The following is a 15875-nucleotide window of genomic DNA, read 5'->3' on the forward strand; positions in this document are numbered from 1 at the left end:
TAACTGCCTTCGCACCACCCCCTGCTCAATGTCGCTGGAAAACATCAGGTCCATGGCACGAAAAAACTTCCTCGTGTCCTTTAGGATCTCATTATTCGCTGCCATCAGGGGTCTAACCCAGTCCTTCGCCCCCGATTCGAGATGGCCAATTACAAAAGCCACTCGCGATTCCTCGTCGGGGAAGTCATCAAACTGCAGGTTGAGAGCGTATTGCATCTCTGTTCTAAAGGCATGATAGTTCCTGGGATCCCCCCCGAATTTCTGCACCAATCCTGGCACCTTTCTGGCGAGCGGGGTGGTTTTCTCCTTTCCCTTTTCTGCATCCTGAGCCCTCCTCTCCTCAAGCCTCGCCGTTTGCAGCGCCAGCTGGATCTCCAACGCCCTGTACCTTTCTTCCAGGCTTGGACCCCCTCCAGCTGCTCCTGCTCCTCCGGTTCCGGCTGGGTTGCTCATGATGCCTCTCCCTGCACAAGCTGGCTTTCGGAGACTTTCGGATTGCTGTGATGGGATGATGAGCTGCTTGTGCGTAAAATGCAAGTCCCTCAGAGTTTGATCAGGTTTTCAAACCTCTGCCTGTGACGGAGCCCCTCCGGCATGGCTGCGTCAATCGCTAGTAGAATCCGAAAGTGGTTGCTTTCGGAATCGTTTCCAACATAAAAGCTCTTTAACGGAAACACGTCTTCTGGACTCTCGGCGTGACAGTTTCCAGCGAGGAGTGGGTGTCCCTATAGGAGGTCCTGAGACCTCCCCACTGTTTTCGCTGGAAGCGTCTCTGAGCCATCCCTCCGACTCACTTTCCCTTGGAGTTCTTGCTCGCCCTCTACTGGTTCCCTCTTCCGCTGCTACTTCTCTCTCAACCTCAATGAGCCTTTGCACCTCCGGTTCTTCCGATGGCAGTTCCCTGACAGCTATTAATGATCACTTGGCAGATCGGTGATTTTGAAATATGTGGCTATTAAGATACTGCATTTTCTCTGCATACCTACTATATTTACCAGCAGTTTTATAGCCACATTGTGTAACTTGGAGTCCAAGAAAACAATGATTAATGGCTTTATTTAAGAGAATTTGTCTGTTTAGTTTGTACTGAAACCTATGGACACCACAAAGCAGGTGCTAAGACTATATGTACAGATCATAGCTATTCAGAACTACGGAGACAGCAATCCATGGCACATTCACTTTTAAGCGCTAATTAAATTATTGCCAGTTGCATTTTTGTTATCTCATTGATATTGAACTCCCCGGTTCTTATCCCAGCATAGGTTATCTACCAAGGCAGTTTCTACACGAAAAAGTTTAAACCCAGGCCTGAACTGAGATAAGCAGCCTCTTCCAAGAGTACCTGGAATTGAATGGCAACCATTTGCTCAAGCCCTCGGTTTCAGAGATAGGGATGAGGGAGAAATTTGATTCTGTTCTTATTTAAAACCAGATTTATCAAATTTGCAGTTTCCAAAACAAAATAAGAACTGAAACACAGCTATCTTTCAAAATTCTCACTTATCCAAATTATGCGATGCAGTTCTCCAGCCAACCAGTGTTTACAAAAATACATATATTAGGGGGAAATGTGCATGAAATGAATATATTGGTGAAAATAATGTATAGAAATGCATTACATTAGGGTAAATTGCTTGCAAACCTGTCTACATTACTCAAAATTCATTCATCTAACAAAACAGGATTAGAGGATACTCTGGACACATCCATAGACCCAACTGTCACAACAGGGAGAGGCAGGTGGAAATGAAAGTGAATCCTAGAATCCTAGAGTTGGAAGAGACCACAAGGGCCATCGAGTCCAACCCCCTGCCAAAGAGGAAATACCATCAGAGCACTCCTGACATATGGTTGTCAAGCCTCTGCTTAAAGACCTCCAAAGAAGGAGACTCCACCACACTCCTGGGCAGCAAATTCCACTGTCCAACAGCTCTTACTGCTCTTACTCAGGAAGATGAAAATGGTTATCTTCAGCCTATTGGGAAATAAATGTGCTTAAATATAGTTTCTGTTGCAGACTTGTTTGCTAAACGTTAAAAGATTTATAACAGTCTTTAAAGGAACCAGAATAAAATTTTATTCTGTTTTAAAGATCAGAAATATACTTTTGAGGCATTAGGACCTTTGAATAGATGTACACATTAGTAACAAGTTTTAAATCCTAAGGAGTTGGAATTTTATTTAAAATATATATATTTAAAGATCTGCTATAATGTTAGTGAAAAGGCAGTATCTCCCTCCCCCCCCCCATTTCTTTTTCTTTTAAAAGTAGTGCACATAAGTTTGCTTTTGTTTTCTCTCCACAGGCCTTCTCTGCCCAGGAAGCAGTCATAGCATAAAGCCAGGAGAAGACAGTAACAGGAAAAACAGAATAAGACCAACTCGTTCAGCAGGAGTAAGTAACCATGACATGTTTGATTGTTATTACAAATTTAGAGTGCATGGCAACAAAAAAAGACAAAATCAGTTCACTGCCTCAAGGAGCTTACACAATATAAAACGAGGGTGTGTAGATGAGGGAGGGGAGTGGAAAACAAGTAGCAAATCAGCGGAGAGGAAGAATGGGAAAGACAAAGGTAACAAGAGGTGAACAAATGCTTTTTCACTTACATACTTTGGATTGATTTCATTTGTCACGTGAAAGACTAAAAGTCATGAGCCTAAGGCTTTTTTATTGATAAAAATGAGTTTTTATTTGAGTTTGAAGAAAGAGAAATGCGGCAGCACGCAGGTGTTTTAGGAGTGAGTTCTGAGCATCAGAGAATGAATGGATGGAGCTGTTCAAGGGAGCAAGACATCTTTGGGGAGAGGGGGGCTGTGGAGCTAAAGGAGAAGATTTGAGACGTATAAGGCTATGGAGACAGAAAAAATGGCATCTGCCACAGAGAGCTTTAAAGCTAAGGACAAGTATGTGTTGGATGCAAAGGGAGCTGGGAAGCTAGTGAAGGGCAGCATGCCAAGAAAGGACAGGGTCCGAATGAGAAGAGCAGTGAGCAAGTTTTGAGTGAAGGCAAAATGGTGCAGCAAGTCTCTGATTCAATATACCTGTGTGTGGAGAAACATCGTCTCACTTTTTAATCATCAAGCAGATCTTTTCCTACAACATAAACTCAAACACAGCATCTCTCAACCGGGGGCCAAATTACCCCTTGGGGGCCCCCAGGATATTCCAAGGGGGCCGCAGGTGATAATCGTGTAAATGGGGGGGGAGAGCGCATAGCATGAGACATGGGGCCACAGAGGGAAGTGAGAAGTGAAGGAAACAGAAGTGACTGAGAAAATAAAACAGAAAAGAAATGAAGAAAATAAAAAAACAGAGAAGCAGAGTGAACAGAGAAGTGACTATGCTTCCCAGTGGATGGAGCACCACGCACACTCTGTGTCAGCGTCGCTTCCGCTTCCTTCTCTCTCCCACTTCCGCACTCCTCCGCTGCGTGCACCAAGCATCTCGTTTGTCACGGGCAAGTCCATGGGTGCAGTTATCCCTTACAGCAAGGTGCATGGTGTGGTTATCTCTCACAGCAATAGAACTAGATATAAAAGAGCTTGTTTCTGGTCATCAACCACAAGGGTCACATTGATCGAGAAGTACTTAAAGTATAATTTTTTATGTAACTATCTTTTGTATAAATTATAAAAATTACCGGTATGAATTAAATTGTCCTATTTACAAAAAAAACCCCACATTTAAATATCTACCCTTCTACCAGTAGGACAGGGGATGACAGGAAGAAAACATGTTTGGAAGGGGAAAGTCAGAAATAGGTTGAGAAACACTGCTCTAAAGAAACTCTGAATTTATAGCCAACCCCAGTTGTGTAGTCTCTATGCAATTCCACAAAGTGGAAAGGCATGCCTGTGTACCAGACCATCTGATGCATCTAACAAAGTGAGCCTATTCCTACAAAAGCTTATCCCACAAAAGCTGTGTTAGTCTTTAAGGAGCTAACATAATAATAATGGATTACAAACCAATGGGATTCCTTAGAAATATTTGGTGTAGCTGGCAATGGGCACATTCACACATCTAGCATTTCAGGGTTCAGTTGCCCTGTTCAGCACTATGGACCCCATAGTCCAGATGTGTTCCTGTGCTGGTACCCTCTTGCTTTCCATGCCTGCTAGTGAGTGGCTGGCAGCAGCTGTGCAGTCTACATCTCTGGTTTCCTGTGGGTATTTCGTTGGGGCACATGGTGCTTAGAGCAGTAAGGGTGGGGTTATCTAATCTTCACAACAGCCTTACCTGAGAGATTATGGCTGGTCTAAGGATGCCCTTCATGGATCACTGCCTTGCCGTGGCGAAGGGGCTTGAAGAACTCAGAGAAGCTATGAACTATACCGAGCAGGGCACCCAAGATGAACAGGTCATAGTGGAGAGTTTTGACCAAACGTGATCCACCTGGAGGAGGAACCGGCAAGCCACTCCAGTATCCCTGCCAAGAAAACTCCATGGACAAAGACAACAGGCATATAAAAGTTATGACGCTGGAAGATGAGCCCCTCAGGTCGGAAGGCGTCCAACATGCTACTGGGGAAGAGCGGAGGGCAAGTACAAGTAGATCCAGAGCTGATGAAGCGGCTGGGCCAAAGCCGAAAGGACGCTCAGTTGCGGATATGCCTGGAAGCGAAAGGAAAGTCCAATGCTGTAAAGAAAAATATTGCATAGGAACCTGGAATGTAAGAACCATGAACCTGGGTAAGTTGGAGGTGGTCAAAAATGAGATGGCAAGAATAAATATTGACATCCTGGGCATCAGTGAACTAAAATGGACGGGAATGGGTGAATTCAGTTCGGATGACCATCATATCTACTACTGTGGGCAAGAAACCCGTAAAAGAAATGGAGTGGCCCTCATAGTCAACAAAAGAGTGGCGAAGGCTGTACTGGGATGCAATCTCAAAAATGATAGAATGATCTCGATACGAATCCAAGGCAGACCTTTTAACATCACAGTAATCCAAGTTTATGCATCAACTACTGGTGCTGAAGAAACTGAAATTGACCAATTCTATGAAGACTTACAACACCTTATAGAAGTGACACCAAAGAAGGATGTTCTTCTCATCATAGGGGATTGGAATGCTAAAGTAGGGAGTCAAGAGATAAAAGGAACAACTGGCAAGTTTGGCCTTGGAGATCAAAACGAAGCAGGGCAAAGGCTAATAGAGTTCTGTCAAGAGAACAAGCTGGTCATCACAAACACGCTTTTCCAACAACACAAGAGACGACTCTACACATGGACATCACCAGATGGGCAGCATCGAAATCAGATTGATTATATTCTCTGCAGCCAAAGATGGAGAAGCTCTATACAGTCAGCAAAAACAAGACCTGGAGCTGACTGTGGCTCAGATCATCAGCTTCTTATAGCAAAATTCAAGCTTAAACTGAAGAAAGTAGGAAAAACCACTGGGCCGGTAAGATACAATCTAAGTCAAATCCCTTATGAATACACAGTGGAAGTGAGGAACAGGTTTAAGGATTTAGATTTGGTGGACAGAGTGCCTGAAGAACTATGGATGGAGGCTTGTAACATTATACAGGAGGCAGCAACGAAAACCATCCCAATGAAAAGGAAATGCAAGAAAGCAAAGTGGCTGTCCAATGAGGCCTTACAAATAGCGGGGGAGAGAAGGCAAGCAAAATGCGAGGGAGATGGTGAAAGATACAGGAAATTGAATGCAGATTTCCAAAGAATAGCAAGGAGAGACAAGAAGACCTTCTTAAACGAGCAATGCAAAGAAATAGAGGAAAGCAATAGAATGGGAAGAACCAGAGATCTGTTCAAGAAAATTGGAGATATGAAAGGAACATTTCGTACAAAGATTTCCATAATAAAGGACAAAAGTGGAAAGGACCTAACAGAAGCAGAAGACATCAAGAAGAGGTGGCAAGAATACACAGAGGAATTATACCAGAAAGAAATGGATGTCCCGTATACCCCAGGTAGTGTGGTTGCTGACCTTGAGCCAGACATCCTGGAGAGTGAAGTCAAATGGGCCTTAGAAAGCACTGCAAATAACAAGGCCAGTGGAAGTGACGGTATTCCAGCTGAACTATTTAAAATTTTAAAAGATGATGCTGTTAAGGTGCTACACTCAATATGCCAGCAAGTTTGGAAAACTCAGCAGTGGCCAGAAGATTGGAGAAGATCAGTCTACATCCCAATCCCAAAGAAGGGCAGTGCCAAAGAATGCTCCAACTACCGCACAATTGCACTCATTTCACACGCTGGCAAGGTTATGCTTAAAATTCTACAAGGAAGGCTCAAGCAGTATGTGGACCGAGAACTCCCAGAAGTGCAAGCTGGATTTAGAAGAGGCAGAGGAACCAGAGACCAAATTGCAAACATGCGCTGGATTATGGAGAAAGCTAGAGAGTTCCAGAAAGACATCTACTTCTGCTTCATTGACTATGCAAAAGCCTTTGACTGTGTCGACCACGGCAAACTATGGCAAGTTCTTAAAGAAATGGGAGTGCCAGATCACCTCATCTGTCTCCTGAGAAATCTCTATGTGGGACAAGAAGCTACAGTTAGAACTGGATATGGAACAACTGATTGGTTCAAAATTGGGAAAGGAGTACGACAAGGCTGTATTTTGTCTCCCTGCTTATTTAACTTATATGCAGAATTCATCATGCGAAAGGCTGGGCTGGATGAATCCCTAGCCGGAATTAAGATTGCCGGAAAAAATATCAACAACCTCAGATATGCAGATGACACAACCTTGATGGCAGAAAGTGAGGAGGAATTAAAGAACCTTTTAATGAGGGTGAAAGAGGAGAGCGCAAAATATGGTCTGAAGCTCAACATCAAAAAAACGAAGATCATGGCCACTGGTCCCATCACCTCCTGGCAAATAGAAGGGGAAGAAATGGAGGTAGTGAGAGATTTTACTTTCTTGGGCTCAATGATCACTGCAGATGGTGACAGCAGCCACGAAATTAAAAGACGCCTGCTTCTTGGGAGAAGGGCAATGACAGGCCTAGACAGCATCTTGAGAAGTAGAGACATCACCTTGCCAACAAAGGTTCGTATAGTTAAAGCTATGGTTTTCCCAGTAGTGATGTATGGAAGTGAGAGCTGGACCATAAAGAAGGTTGATCGCCGAAGAATTGATGCTTTTGAATTATGGTGCTGGAGGAGACTCTTGAGAGTCCCATGGACTGCAAGAAGATCAAACCTCTCCATACTGAAGGAAATCAACCCTGAGTGCTCACTGGAAGGACAGATTGTGAAGCTGAGGCTCCAGTACTTTGGCCACCTCATGAGAAGAGAAGACTCCCTGGAGAAGACCCTGATGTTGGGAAAGATGGAGGGCACAAGGAGAAGGGGGCGACAGAGGACGAGATGGTTGGATAGTGTTTTCGAGGCTACCAGCATGAGTTTGACCAAACTGCGGGAGGCAGTAGAGGACAGAGGTGCCTGGCGTTCTCTGGTCCATGGGGTCACGAAGAGTCGGACATGACTAAACGACTAAACAACAACAACAAGGATGCTGTGTCCAGAAAACACACTACATCACACTGGCTTTTCATAGTACAGTCCTCATTTTTTAGTTTTGTGTTGAACTAGGAGTGCAATTATTCTTAGTGTTTAAGGTAGGCATTAAATCTTAACAAATATTAGCTTAGATGCATGAAATATCTTGTATAATTGATCTATATGTATGTATATTACATAAAACATTTTTGGAAGATGTCCTTCCCGCCTTCTTTCTTGACACACCACAATAAGCCAGAAAGTCTCCAATTAGCCATTGTTTCCTGTTTTACATGAACTGGGAAACTATAGATGCCAGGTTCCAAACAGGCTGGTAACTTAAATCAGTTTTAAAATATGGTTTAAGATCCTGGCTTGTTCTGAACCTGGCCATCTGGGGACTTCCTGACTTACAGGATGCAGGATATCAGCCTATTAAGCTGACATAATTGTCCAAACTGGGCCATAGTGTAAGTGTGTGTGTGCTTCAGAGTTTTAATGTGTGAGGCATTTAATGTGTTTGAGGTATGGCCCTCAGCAACTGGCAGGCCAACTATGATCTAGTAAGGCTGGCCCTGTAGACCAAAGAAAAGTCCACTCAGCCTAACTTGCTGCAACAGATTCATAACACTCAAGCTACACTAGATGATGAATTTATTTATAGGCCGCCCATCTGACTGGGTTACACTAGCCACTCTGGGTGGCTTCTAACAAATTAAAACACAGTAAGACATCAAACATTTAAACCTTCCCTATACAGGGCTGCCTTCAGATGTCTTCTAAAGGTTGCATAGTTACTTACCTCCTTGACATCTGAAGGGAGGATGTTCCACAGGGAGGGCACGACTACTGAGAAGGCCCTCTGCCTGGTTCACTGTAGCTTCACTTCTCTCAGTGAGAGAACCAGCAGAAGGCCCTCGGAGGTGGACCTCAGTGTCCAGGAATGGAAATGCTCCTTCAGGTATACAGGGCCGAGGCTGTTTAGGGCTTTAAGGGTCAGCACCAGTACTTTGAATTGTGCTTGGAAATGTGCTGGGAGCCAGTAAAGATCCTTTAGCACCAGTGTTATATGGTCCAACAGCTGCTCCCAGTCACCAGTCTAGCTGCTGCATTCTGGATTGGTTGTAGTTTCTGAGTCACTTTCAAAGGTAGCCCCACATAGAGTACGTTGCAGTAGTCCAAGCGGAAGATAACCAGAGCATGTACCACTCTGACAAGGCAGTGCGCAGGCAGGTAGAGTCTCAATTGTTGTACCAGATGGAGCTGGTAGACAGCTGCCCTGGACACAGGATTAACCTGTTGTTCCATGGACAACTGTGAGTCCAAAACGACTCCCAGGCTGTGCATGCACCTGGTCATTGAGGAGCATAGTTGCCCCATTCAAGACCAGGGAGTCCCCCACAACTGCCTACCCCACCCCTCAGAAACACGAAGTCCTGAGCGGCCACTTGTAGGGGTGTGTCAGCATGGATGTTAAAATCCCCTAGGACCACCCAACTAAGTGTCTCCAGGAGAACATCCTTCACAACCTGAAGCAGCTCAGGCAGGAAGCAGAGATGCCGGTACACCAACAGGAATCCTGTACTGCCCTTATCGTCCAACTTCCAGAACATGCACTCAGAAAACTGGGTCTCCTCCATAGGTTGCCTGGTGCAAACTAATGACTTCCTAAAAATCACTGCATCCCCTTCCCCACATGACCTGGGTTGCTGTGTGTAAGAGAAACCTGGCGGACAAGCAATGGCAAGAACATGTCATGTCCAACCAGGTCTCTGTTACACATGCCAAGTCAAGTCCTCCATCCATGATCAATTCATGGATGGCAGTGGTCTTATGAATCATTGTCCTGGCATTGCACAGCAGCACCTTAAGGTCATGTGGGACACCCTTGTTGATACCTGTATCCTTCTGGTCAGGGCAGACCCAGAGGCAGGGATAGTTTTCAGACAGTGACTAAACTTGCCTCCTCAGTAATGACGTGGTCTACTCTAGTCCTAGCATAACTTCTCCTCCTGTCTGTGATCACTGGGATCACGTGCTTGAAATCTAGCTATAGAAGCATAGGATTTGAGGACAGCAAGAAAAGAATCAGCAATACGCATGCAATTCCCAGAGGTTGGATGGAGGGGGACAATTAATTGGGGAAAGGCCCCATTGCAATAGTCAGCTATAGATTGCCACACCATCTGCTATATTGGTTGACAATGGTGTATAAATGCTGAGATGATAGAGAGTACTTCTGGGGCCATAAACCTGATTAAGATTCTGTCAGTGATGGGATTATCTGGAGGGTACTTATCATTTTACTTAAGCCAAACAGCTTAATTTTTGCATAGATTTTCCTCTTAGAGGACTTAATGAGACTTGTGTAGACAGTGGCATGTATTTCAGAATTGAAATAGAGGAGTCGCTGAAGTATTAGATGCACCTTTCTTGTTAGCTGAATTTTTCTCTTCCTCAGTCCCGTATTTTTATTTATAGACATATGAATTCCTTGTATGTTATCTTTGCTGCTACTGATGACATTCTTGGCATTGTAGTACAGTTAGTATGATGGTGCTTGCATATTTTTTAAAAATCCATGCTGCTTAGTGGTATGTTTAGTGTGTGTGGCACCTTAATGCTTTTGGACAGAAATACTGAGGTCTATTTATAATGTGTGCGTTTGCCTTTACATCACAGTAGTGAATCTGGGGCATCATTTTACTTCTTGAGTATCACATCTTTGGTGTTATAAATATTAACTTGCTGGTCCACATGATGACAGAAGAAAAGTTCAGAATGTAACAGTTAGAGGGTTGCCATATTTTAAAAAATGAAAATCCAGACACAAAAGTTTTTTCTTTCAGTTTTGCCCAAATTTGTTGAACTTTTTCAGCAAAATCGCAAAAAAATATGTTTTTGAGCTTTTTAAAAAATTACACCCACCAAAAACAGCACTGCCAACTTGGGTTGCTATTCGACTGGATTTTCCCAGACATTTTGGCCGCTTTCCTCCTGGACACTGCTTCCTGCAGCAGTATTCTGTGTATGTCTGGATGTATAACAACCCTAAACAGATAGGAAATTCAGGAAGAAGTTTGGGTGGGGTGGCAGAGAATAATACTTTACACCACAGCCAAGCTGTTCAGTCCCAACCTATGCTGAGGTCTGGTTCGGTAGTCAGTCTGATTGTTGATCACTGATAGAACGGCAGATTGTACATAATAAGTTGGGAGAGCAGCTGTGGGTATCAAGCATAGAGAGATGGAGTACTGTGAACTATAACGTATGCCTCAAATAAGGAGAGAATGAGATTAGATTGGACCAGAGAAGTTCTGGGCCATTTCTGCAGTCAGCTCTGGCATGGTGCATGGTGCATGGGCTGTGAGCTGCGAGCGCTTTAAGCGGTGCTGGCCATGTGATAACTGCTGCTACATGCAGAATTCAGCACACATTGAGTTTTCGTATGGGCCTGTAAACTGCTGAAGTCCAGCTGGCAGCGCATTTCAAAAACCCAATGGATGCATTTTATCCTGTGTTCTATAGACCATCACACGACTGCTTTTTCTTATGGCATTAGCCCATTTAGTTCAAGCTAATGGTGGCTATCCCAATAGAACAGGCCAAGCAAATGGGCTCAGCATTTTTATGGTCTGCTTAAATATAGTATTTGCCATCTTCTTCAGTGTAAAAACGGACACCATCTGCTCTGATCTCTCCTCTTCCTTTTCTTTGCCTACTTTTCTCTGCTTCTTCCGCCTCAACCCTTTCTTCTTCCTCCTATATGGGCTCTTGAATACCCCATAAGGGAAAAGGGGCAGTTTTTTTTCTTATAACAGTTTGGTGAGCCAGCCAGGAATTTCGGTTGACTGGATTCTGGGGGCGAGGAAGGACTGGTGATCCAGTGTGCACCAGGCGAATTGCCAGGAGGAATCACCAGTCCTCCAGCGATCCCCAGGGGCTAACAAGAAGAAGCAATGCTCAATCAGGCCAGCCATAAACAACTACTTGTAAGATCCCAGGATCATCCGAAAACCAGCGCATGCAGAAGCGATTATAGAGATCGTCCGGGGGGGGGGGGTAGGTGGGACTCTCTCTCTTTTCTGTTTTGAATGCTACTAAATAGAGAGTTTTAGATTAGAAGCCTGGTGTCGAGCTGAGTTATTCAAGACACCACGTCAACACAGACAAACCATTTTATGCTGTGTGTGAAACTCTGCTATTATCCGGCAACTGAGGAGAGTGGCAGCGCACAGAGTAAAAATGTGTGGGCACCATTGAATTTTGTCGGAGTGGCAATAAATCAAATTTATTGGAGGGCCGTTGCAGCAGACTCAGTGGGTCAAAATTATACAACCCAACAAACTAACACTTTGTGCCACTGACAGCTCAGTAGCAAGGAAAGCGAACGACTGGTCATGAGGGATCGTTAGGTCCAGAGGTTATTTTTTAGTATAAAGGTAGCACCCACCTGTAGTCTAAGTCTAATACCAGGCACCTTAAAGAACCCTAGCATGGTCTCAAATTGTGAAAAGGGTTGACCAGTCAGGCTCGTGCCAGGAAGAAGGCCTGGGCAGCACTTTCTTCTTGACAGGACTCTGAAATAGCCTTCTGAAATAGCCCTCCTGTTAGAGATCTTTGTTTTCTCTAGAAGTGGATAAGTTTTGTACTTAAAGTTTAAAAATGTTAAGAAACGGTGCAGTTTAAATGTGCAGTTTTGAAATTCAAGCTTGCTTCAAATTTTTGTGTGACGGAGCCATGTTTTGGGTTGATCAGATATTGAGAAAAGGGGAAGACGTGAGATGTTTGTCTGAATTCCAAAGTGTAGATGCCACCACATTGAAAGAATAATTTTTTTCACATGTGGAATGGGTATTATGTGGCACCTGCAACTGGCCACAATTCTGTGCTCATATGATTTTCTTCCTTCCTATCTCCCAATGTTTCAGTTATGGAAAGCTCTGTGTTCTCGTATTTCTTTCTCCGTGTTGGGGTCCCGTGTCTCTCTGTTAGCAGCTTTCTGCTATTTTCCTCACTCCATAATATTCCTTGGTAACCTCATAAAATCCCAGCCTAAGTATGTGTAATGGAAACCATCATGTGTTCTTTTCCGTTTACCCCTGCCTTTGCTTCCCTCCCATTCCTTTGTGCCAAATATTAGATTGTAAGCTCCTCGGGGCAGGAACTTGTCCTCTTGTACACTGTAAAGGGCCATGCCTACTCATACGTGAGAGAGAGAGAGAGAGAGAGAGAGAGAGAGAGAGAGAGAGAGAGAGAGAGAGGGAGGGAGGGAGGGAGAGAGAGAGAGAGGGAAGCTGCTTCTGCTATTGGTTTAAAATGATGTGTGGAAGATACTGGTTCAAATCGTGGTGAAAAACCAATAAATCATGTGAATCAAATGGCTTCCATTTACCAGACAGTAGCCTCTCCAGCAGACTGTGACTTATTGCAAGTTTGGAGCCCCTAGTATCCAAGAGTGGCTGGGGAAACCCAGCCAGATAGGCAGGGTATAAATATTACTACTACTACTACTACTACTACTACTATTATTATTATTATTATTATTATTATTATTATTATTATTATTATTATTTATTACTACCTAAAGAGCAATCAATGGGAGAGTCCATGAACAGTCAGATTCCTTGAGAATAACTTAAGGGTTAAGGCCCCATTTGGCGTCAAGGATCAGCCTACTTGTGCATCTTCCAAGTAGCCACACTTCAGTAGATGACCCACTGGCAAGTGTCTACAAACCTGCTGGTGAGGAGAGAGCCACACCAAGAGAGGAGGGAGAGCCGTGGAGATTTCTTGCCTAAGTGCCCTCCCAAGCCCGGAGTTGACACTGGTCGTGATTTTTACAACAGCTTGGTTACTGACAAGCATTGTTGCTCCTAGACTACCACCAGAAACATCTACAAAATTTTCTAATGTGGCTAAGTAGATTGGCACCCCCTGTTAAGAAGCAGAATTACTAGTTTACTTTGTAACCATGAAATAAACATCAATTACATGAACAGAATTTGCAGAGAATACCTAGAACAGTTGAAAGCAACTATGGGATGGCAATTCTCATACTACTCTAGATAGGACATAAACAGGTCCTGATACATGTAACTAAAGTGTCATGCTCTGCCATTGCTTTTCAGTAGCAATGGGTTCATTTCTCCAGTTCAAACAGAAGCAACAAAATCCAGAATCCTTAGCCCAGTCTGCCTCTCTCCTTCAGCCACTTCCTAATGAGCTACTCACAATTGTATTGCAATTTTATGTTTCTTTAGGCGGAGAAAAGAGTACTTTAATCTTATGAACAATGGGAGGCCCCAGGTTGAGACATCCAGTCATGTATTCTTAGAACATGCAAAGAAAGAGAGCCAACTTTGTAAGGCAACTTGGTGATGTAAAAACATTTTTAAAGGAGAATTGTGATCATTAATCTCCAGAGTCAGCAAAAAAGGTACCATTCAGTACTGGTTCAGATGTTAGTAGTTTAAAAAGTAGGGTCAGTAATCCACACAAAAGCAAAATGTGTGTTACTTCTTTAGTTGAAGTGAAAAACCAAAAATATAGTTTTGGCTTTTTAACCCTGCTTGAAAATGGTATTTCATCTACTTAGCTGTTCATAGGATTAATATGCTACCATAAGAAATTCAAGATACCTTTTCCTGTTAGAGAAAAAAATATTATTCAGAATAGGTTTAGTTACCTACAAACAATGCCAACTAAAATATGCGAAAATGCTACTTTTTCATCATGCAAAAAATCCTGTTGCCTTCATTACAAATAATGGATTGGGATCTGTGTTAGCCAATATGCCATCTGTCATTCTGATTGATGTACTTTATGCAACTTATTGACAAACGCAAAAGAGAGAGAGAACTTTTCTTTATGTAAATAAGTCTAAGGTTGTATAATACCATGGGTGGAAATACATTTCAATCTTGTACTCAGAAATAAATTCCATTATTTTCAGAGGGGCTTATTCTCAAGACCAGGCTTCCTCAAACTCGGCCTTCCAGATGTTTTTGGGCCTACAACTCCCATGATCCCTAGCTAGCAGGACCAGTGGTCAGGGATCATGGGAATTGTAGTCTCAAAACATCTGGAGGGCCGAGGTTGAGGAAGCCTGCTCAAGACATTGAAGTCTTAAGTGGAAACTAAGCTATCTAAATAATGAGAGACTTCAAAAACGGTTTTTTAAAAAAATCATTTGCTGTATACTATACATTGATGATTTGCAATGAATTGTAAAATATTTACATTAAATTCTAATATTGATGATTGGATAACTGAATTATCCAGCTAGGTCCCTCAAGATCAGATCAAGAAAATAAAGATCAATAACAATTTGTCCTGTTCCAGTGAATGTATTTTTTTTTTTAAAAAAAGGTCAGGATCAAATTAAACAAAACAGTAATTTATTAAATACAGGCATCCCCCCATTTATGTACATTCAATTCACGCATGACTGAGCATATAGGGCTCCAGGGAGGGTCTCCTCACGAGCCAGAGGTACAGTGGGGGTGCTCTCCATTTCCATAAAAGGTAACGGGACCCCTGACCATTACGTCCCTCCCTATTTACATACATTTCCCTAAATGTGCAGGAGGCTAGAAGGTAATCCCTGCATAAATAGGGAGTTGCCTGTATAGACACACGTTGGTTACCATTTGGGCCATTTTGCACATCCAAGCGCATCACTAGATTTGCTTCATTAAGTCACTAGGTGAATAGGTCCTGTTTGCACTAAATGAAAAAGGGGTGGGCATATTGGGGTGGGCTGTTATATTTCCAGTTCATGGCTTTTCTTAAGTATTATATTTATCATGTGTGAGTCCAAACTGGCTGAAGCCTGGAACACTATTGGAGAGAGCAAGAACTGGCCTCAGCTCCTGAGAGACAGTTTAGCCACACTTTAAAAGGTGCCCTGGAAATGTATACTTCTTTATTTTCTCATGGGTGGTGAATGGCTGCACATACTTGTAACAAGCTGCCTGGAAGGGATGCTGCAGGGAAGAACTGTGTAACTTCCAAGGAGATTCTGTAATGTATGGACACACCCTCAACTCGCTGCCCCATTCCAAGTCGGGCCATGTTGGTAGAGTTCAATATTATTCAGGAAGAGAGGCCTGACAAAGTGATTAGGACATTTGGCTACATTCATGAAAGACAGAAATGGGGGGGGGGGGGAGGTGCTGTAAGGGGTGGTAACAGGAAGCTTGTTATTCCTTTGAAGAACTTTATCCAACCTACTCAAGTTCACATGGGAAAAATTAGTGCATGAGGTTGTTAGCTGTGCTGCCCATAGCACCCTCTGTACAACCTGCAGCTCCTAGTGAGCCACAGTGTCTAAGGTGAAGCATAGTGTTATGTACTGAAGTTCTCACCCTGGGCCAGCAGGGGTAT

General features: G+C 43.4%; 1 protein-coding gene across 9 annotated transcripts in view; it reads left to right on the top strand.

Moving 5' to 3' along the window:
• Positions 1-15875, top strand: part of LMNTD1 (lamin tail domain containing 1) — a 221634-nt gene that overhangs the window by 138902 nt on the left and 66857 nt on the right. For 8 of the 9 annotated variants that reach the window (XR_014172310.1, XM_081927748.1, XM_081927752.1 and 5 more), the window contains exon 10: positions 2310-2398. Coding sequence is in view for 7 of the 9 variants with exons in the window: in XM_081927748.1 (XP_081783874.1) it covers positions 2310-2398 (89 nt within the window). In the remaining 2 variants the exon portion in view is untranslated. Of the gene's footprint in view, positions 1-2309; positions 2399-13750; positions 13927-15875 lie in introns of all 9 variants that reach the window. The other variant, XR_014172309.1, reaches the window with a different exon arrangement.

This window comes from Podarcis melisellensis, assembly GCF_964234715.1.
Source record: "Podarcis melisellensis genome assembly, chromosome: 10".
In the NCBI taxonomy this organism is placed as follows: domain Eukaryota; kingdom Metazoa; phylum Chordata; class Lepidosauria; order Squamata; family Lacertidae; genus Podarcis; species Podarcis melisellensis.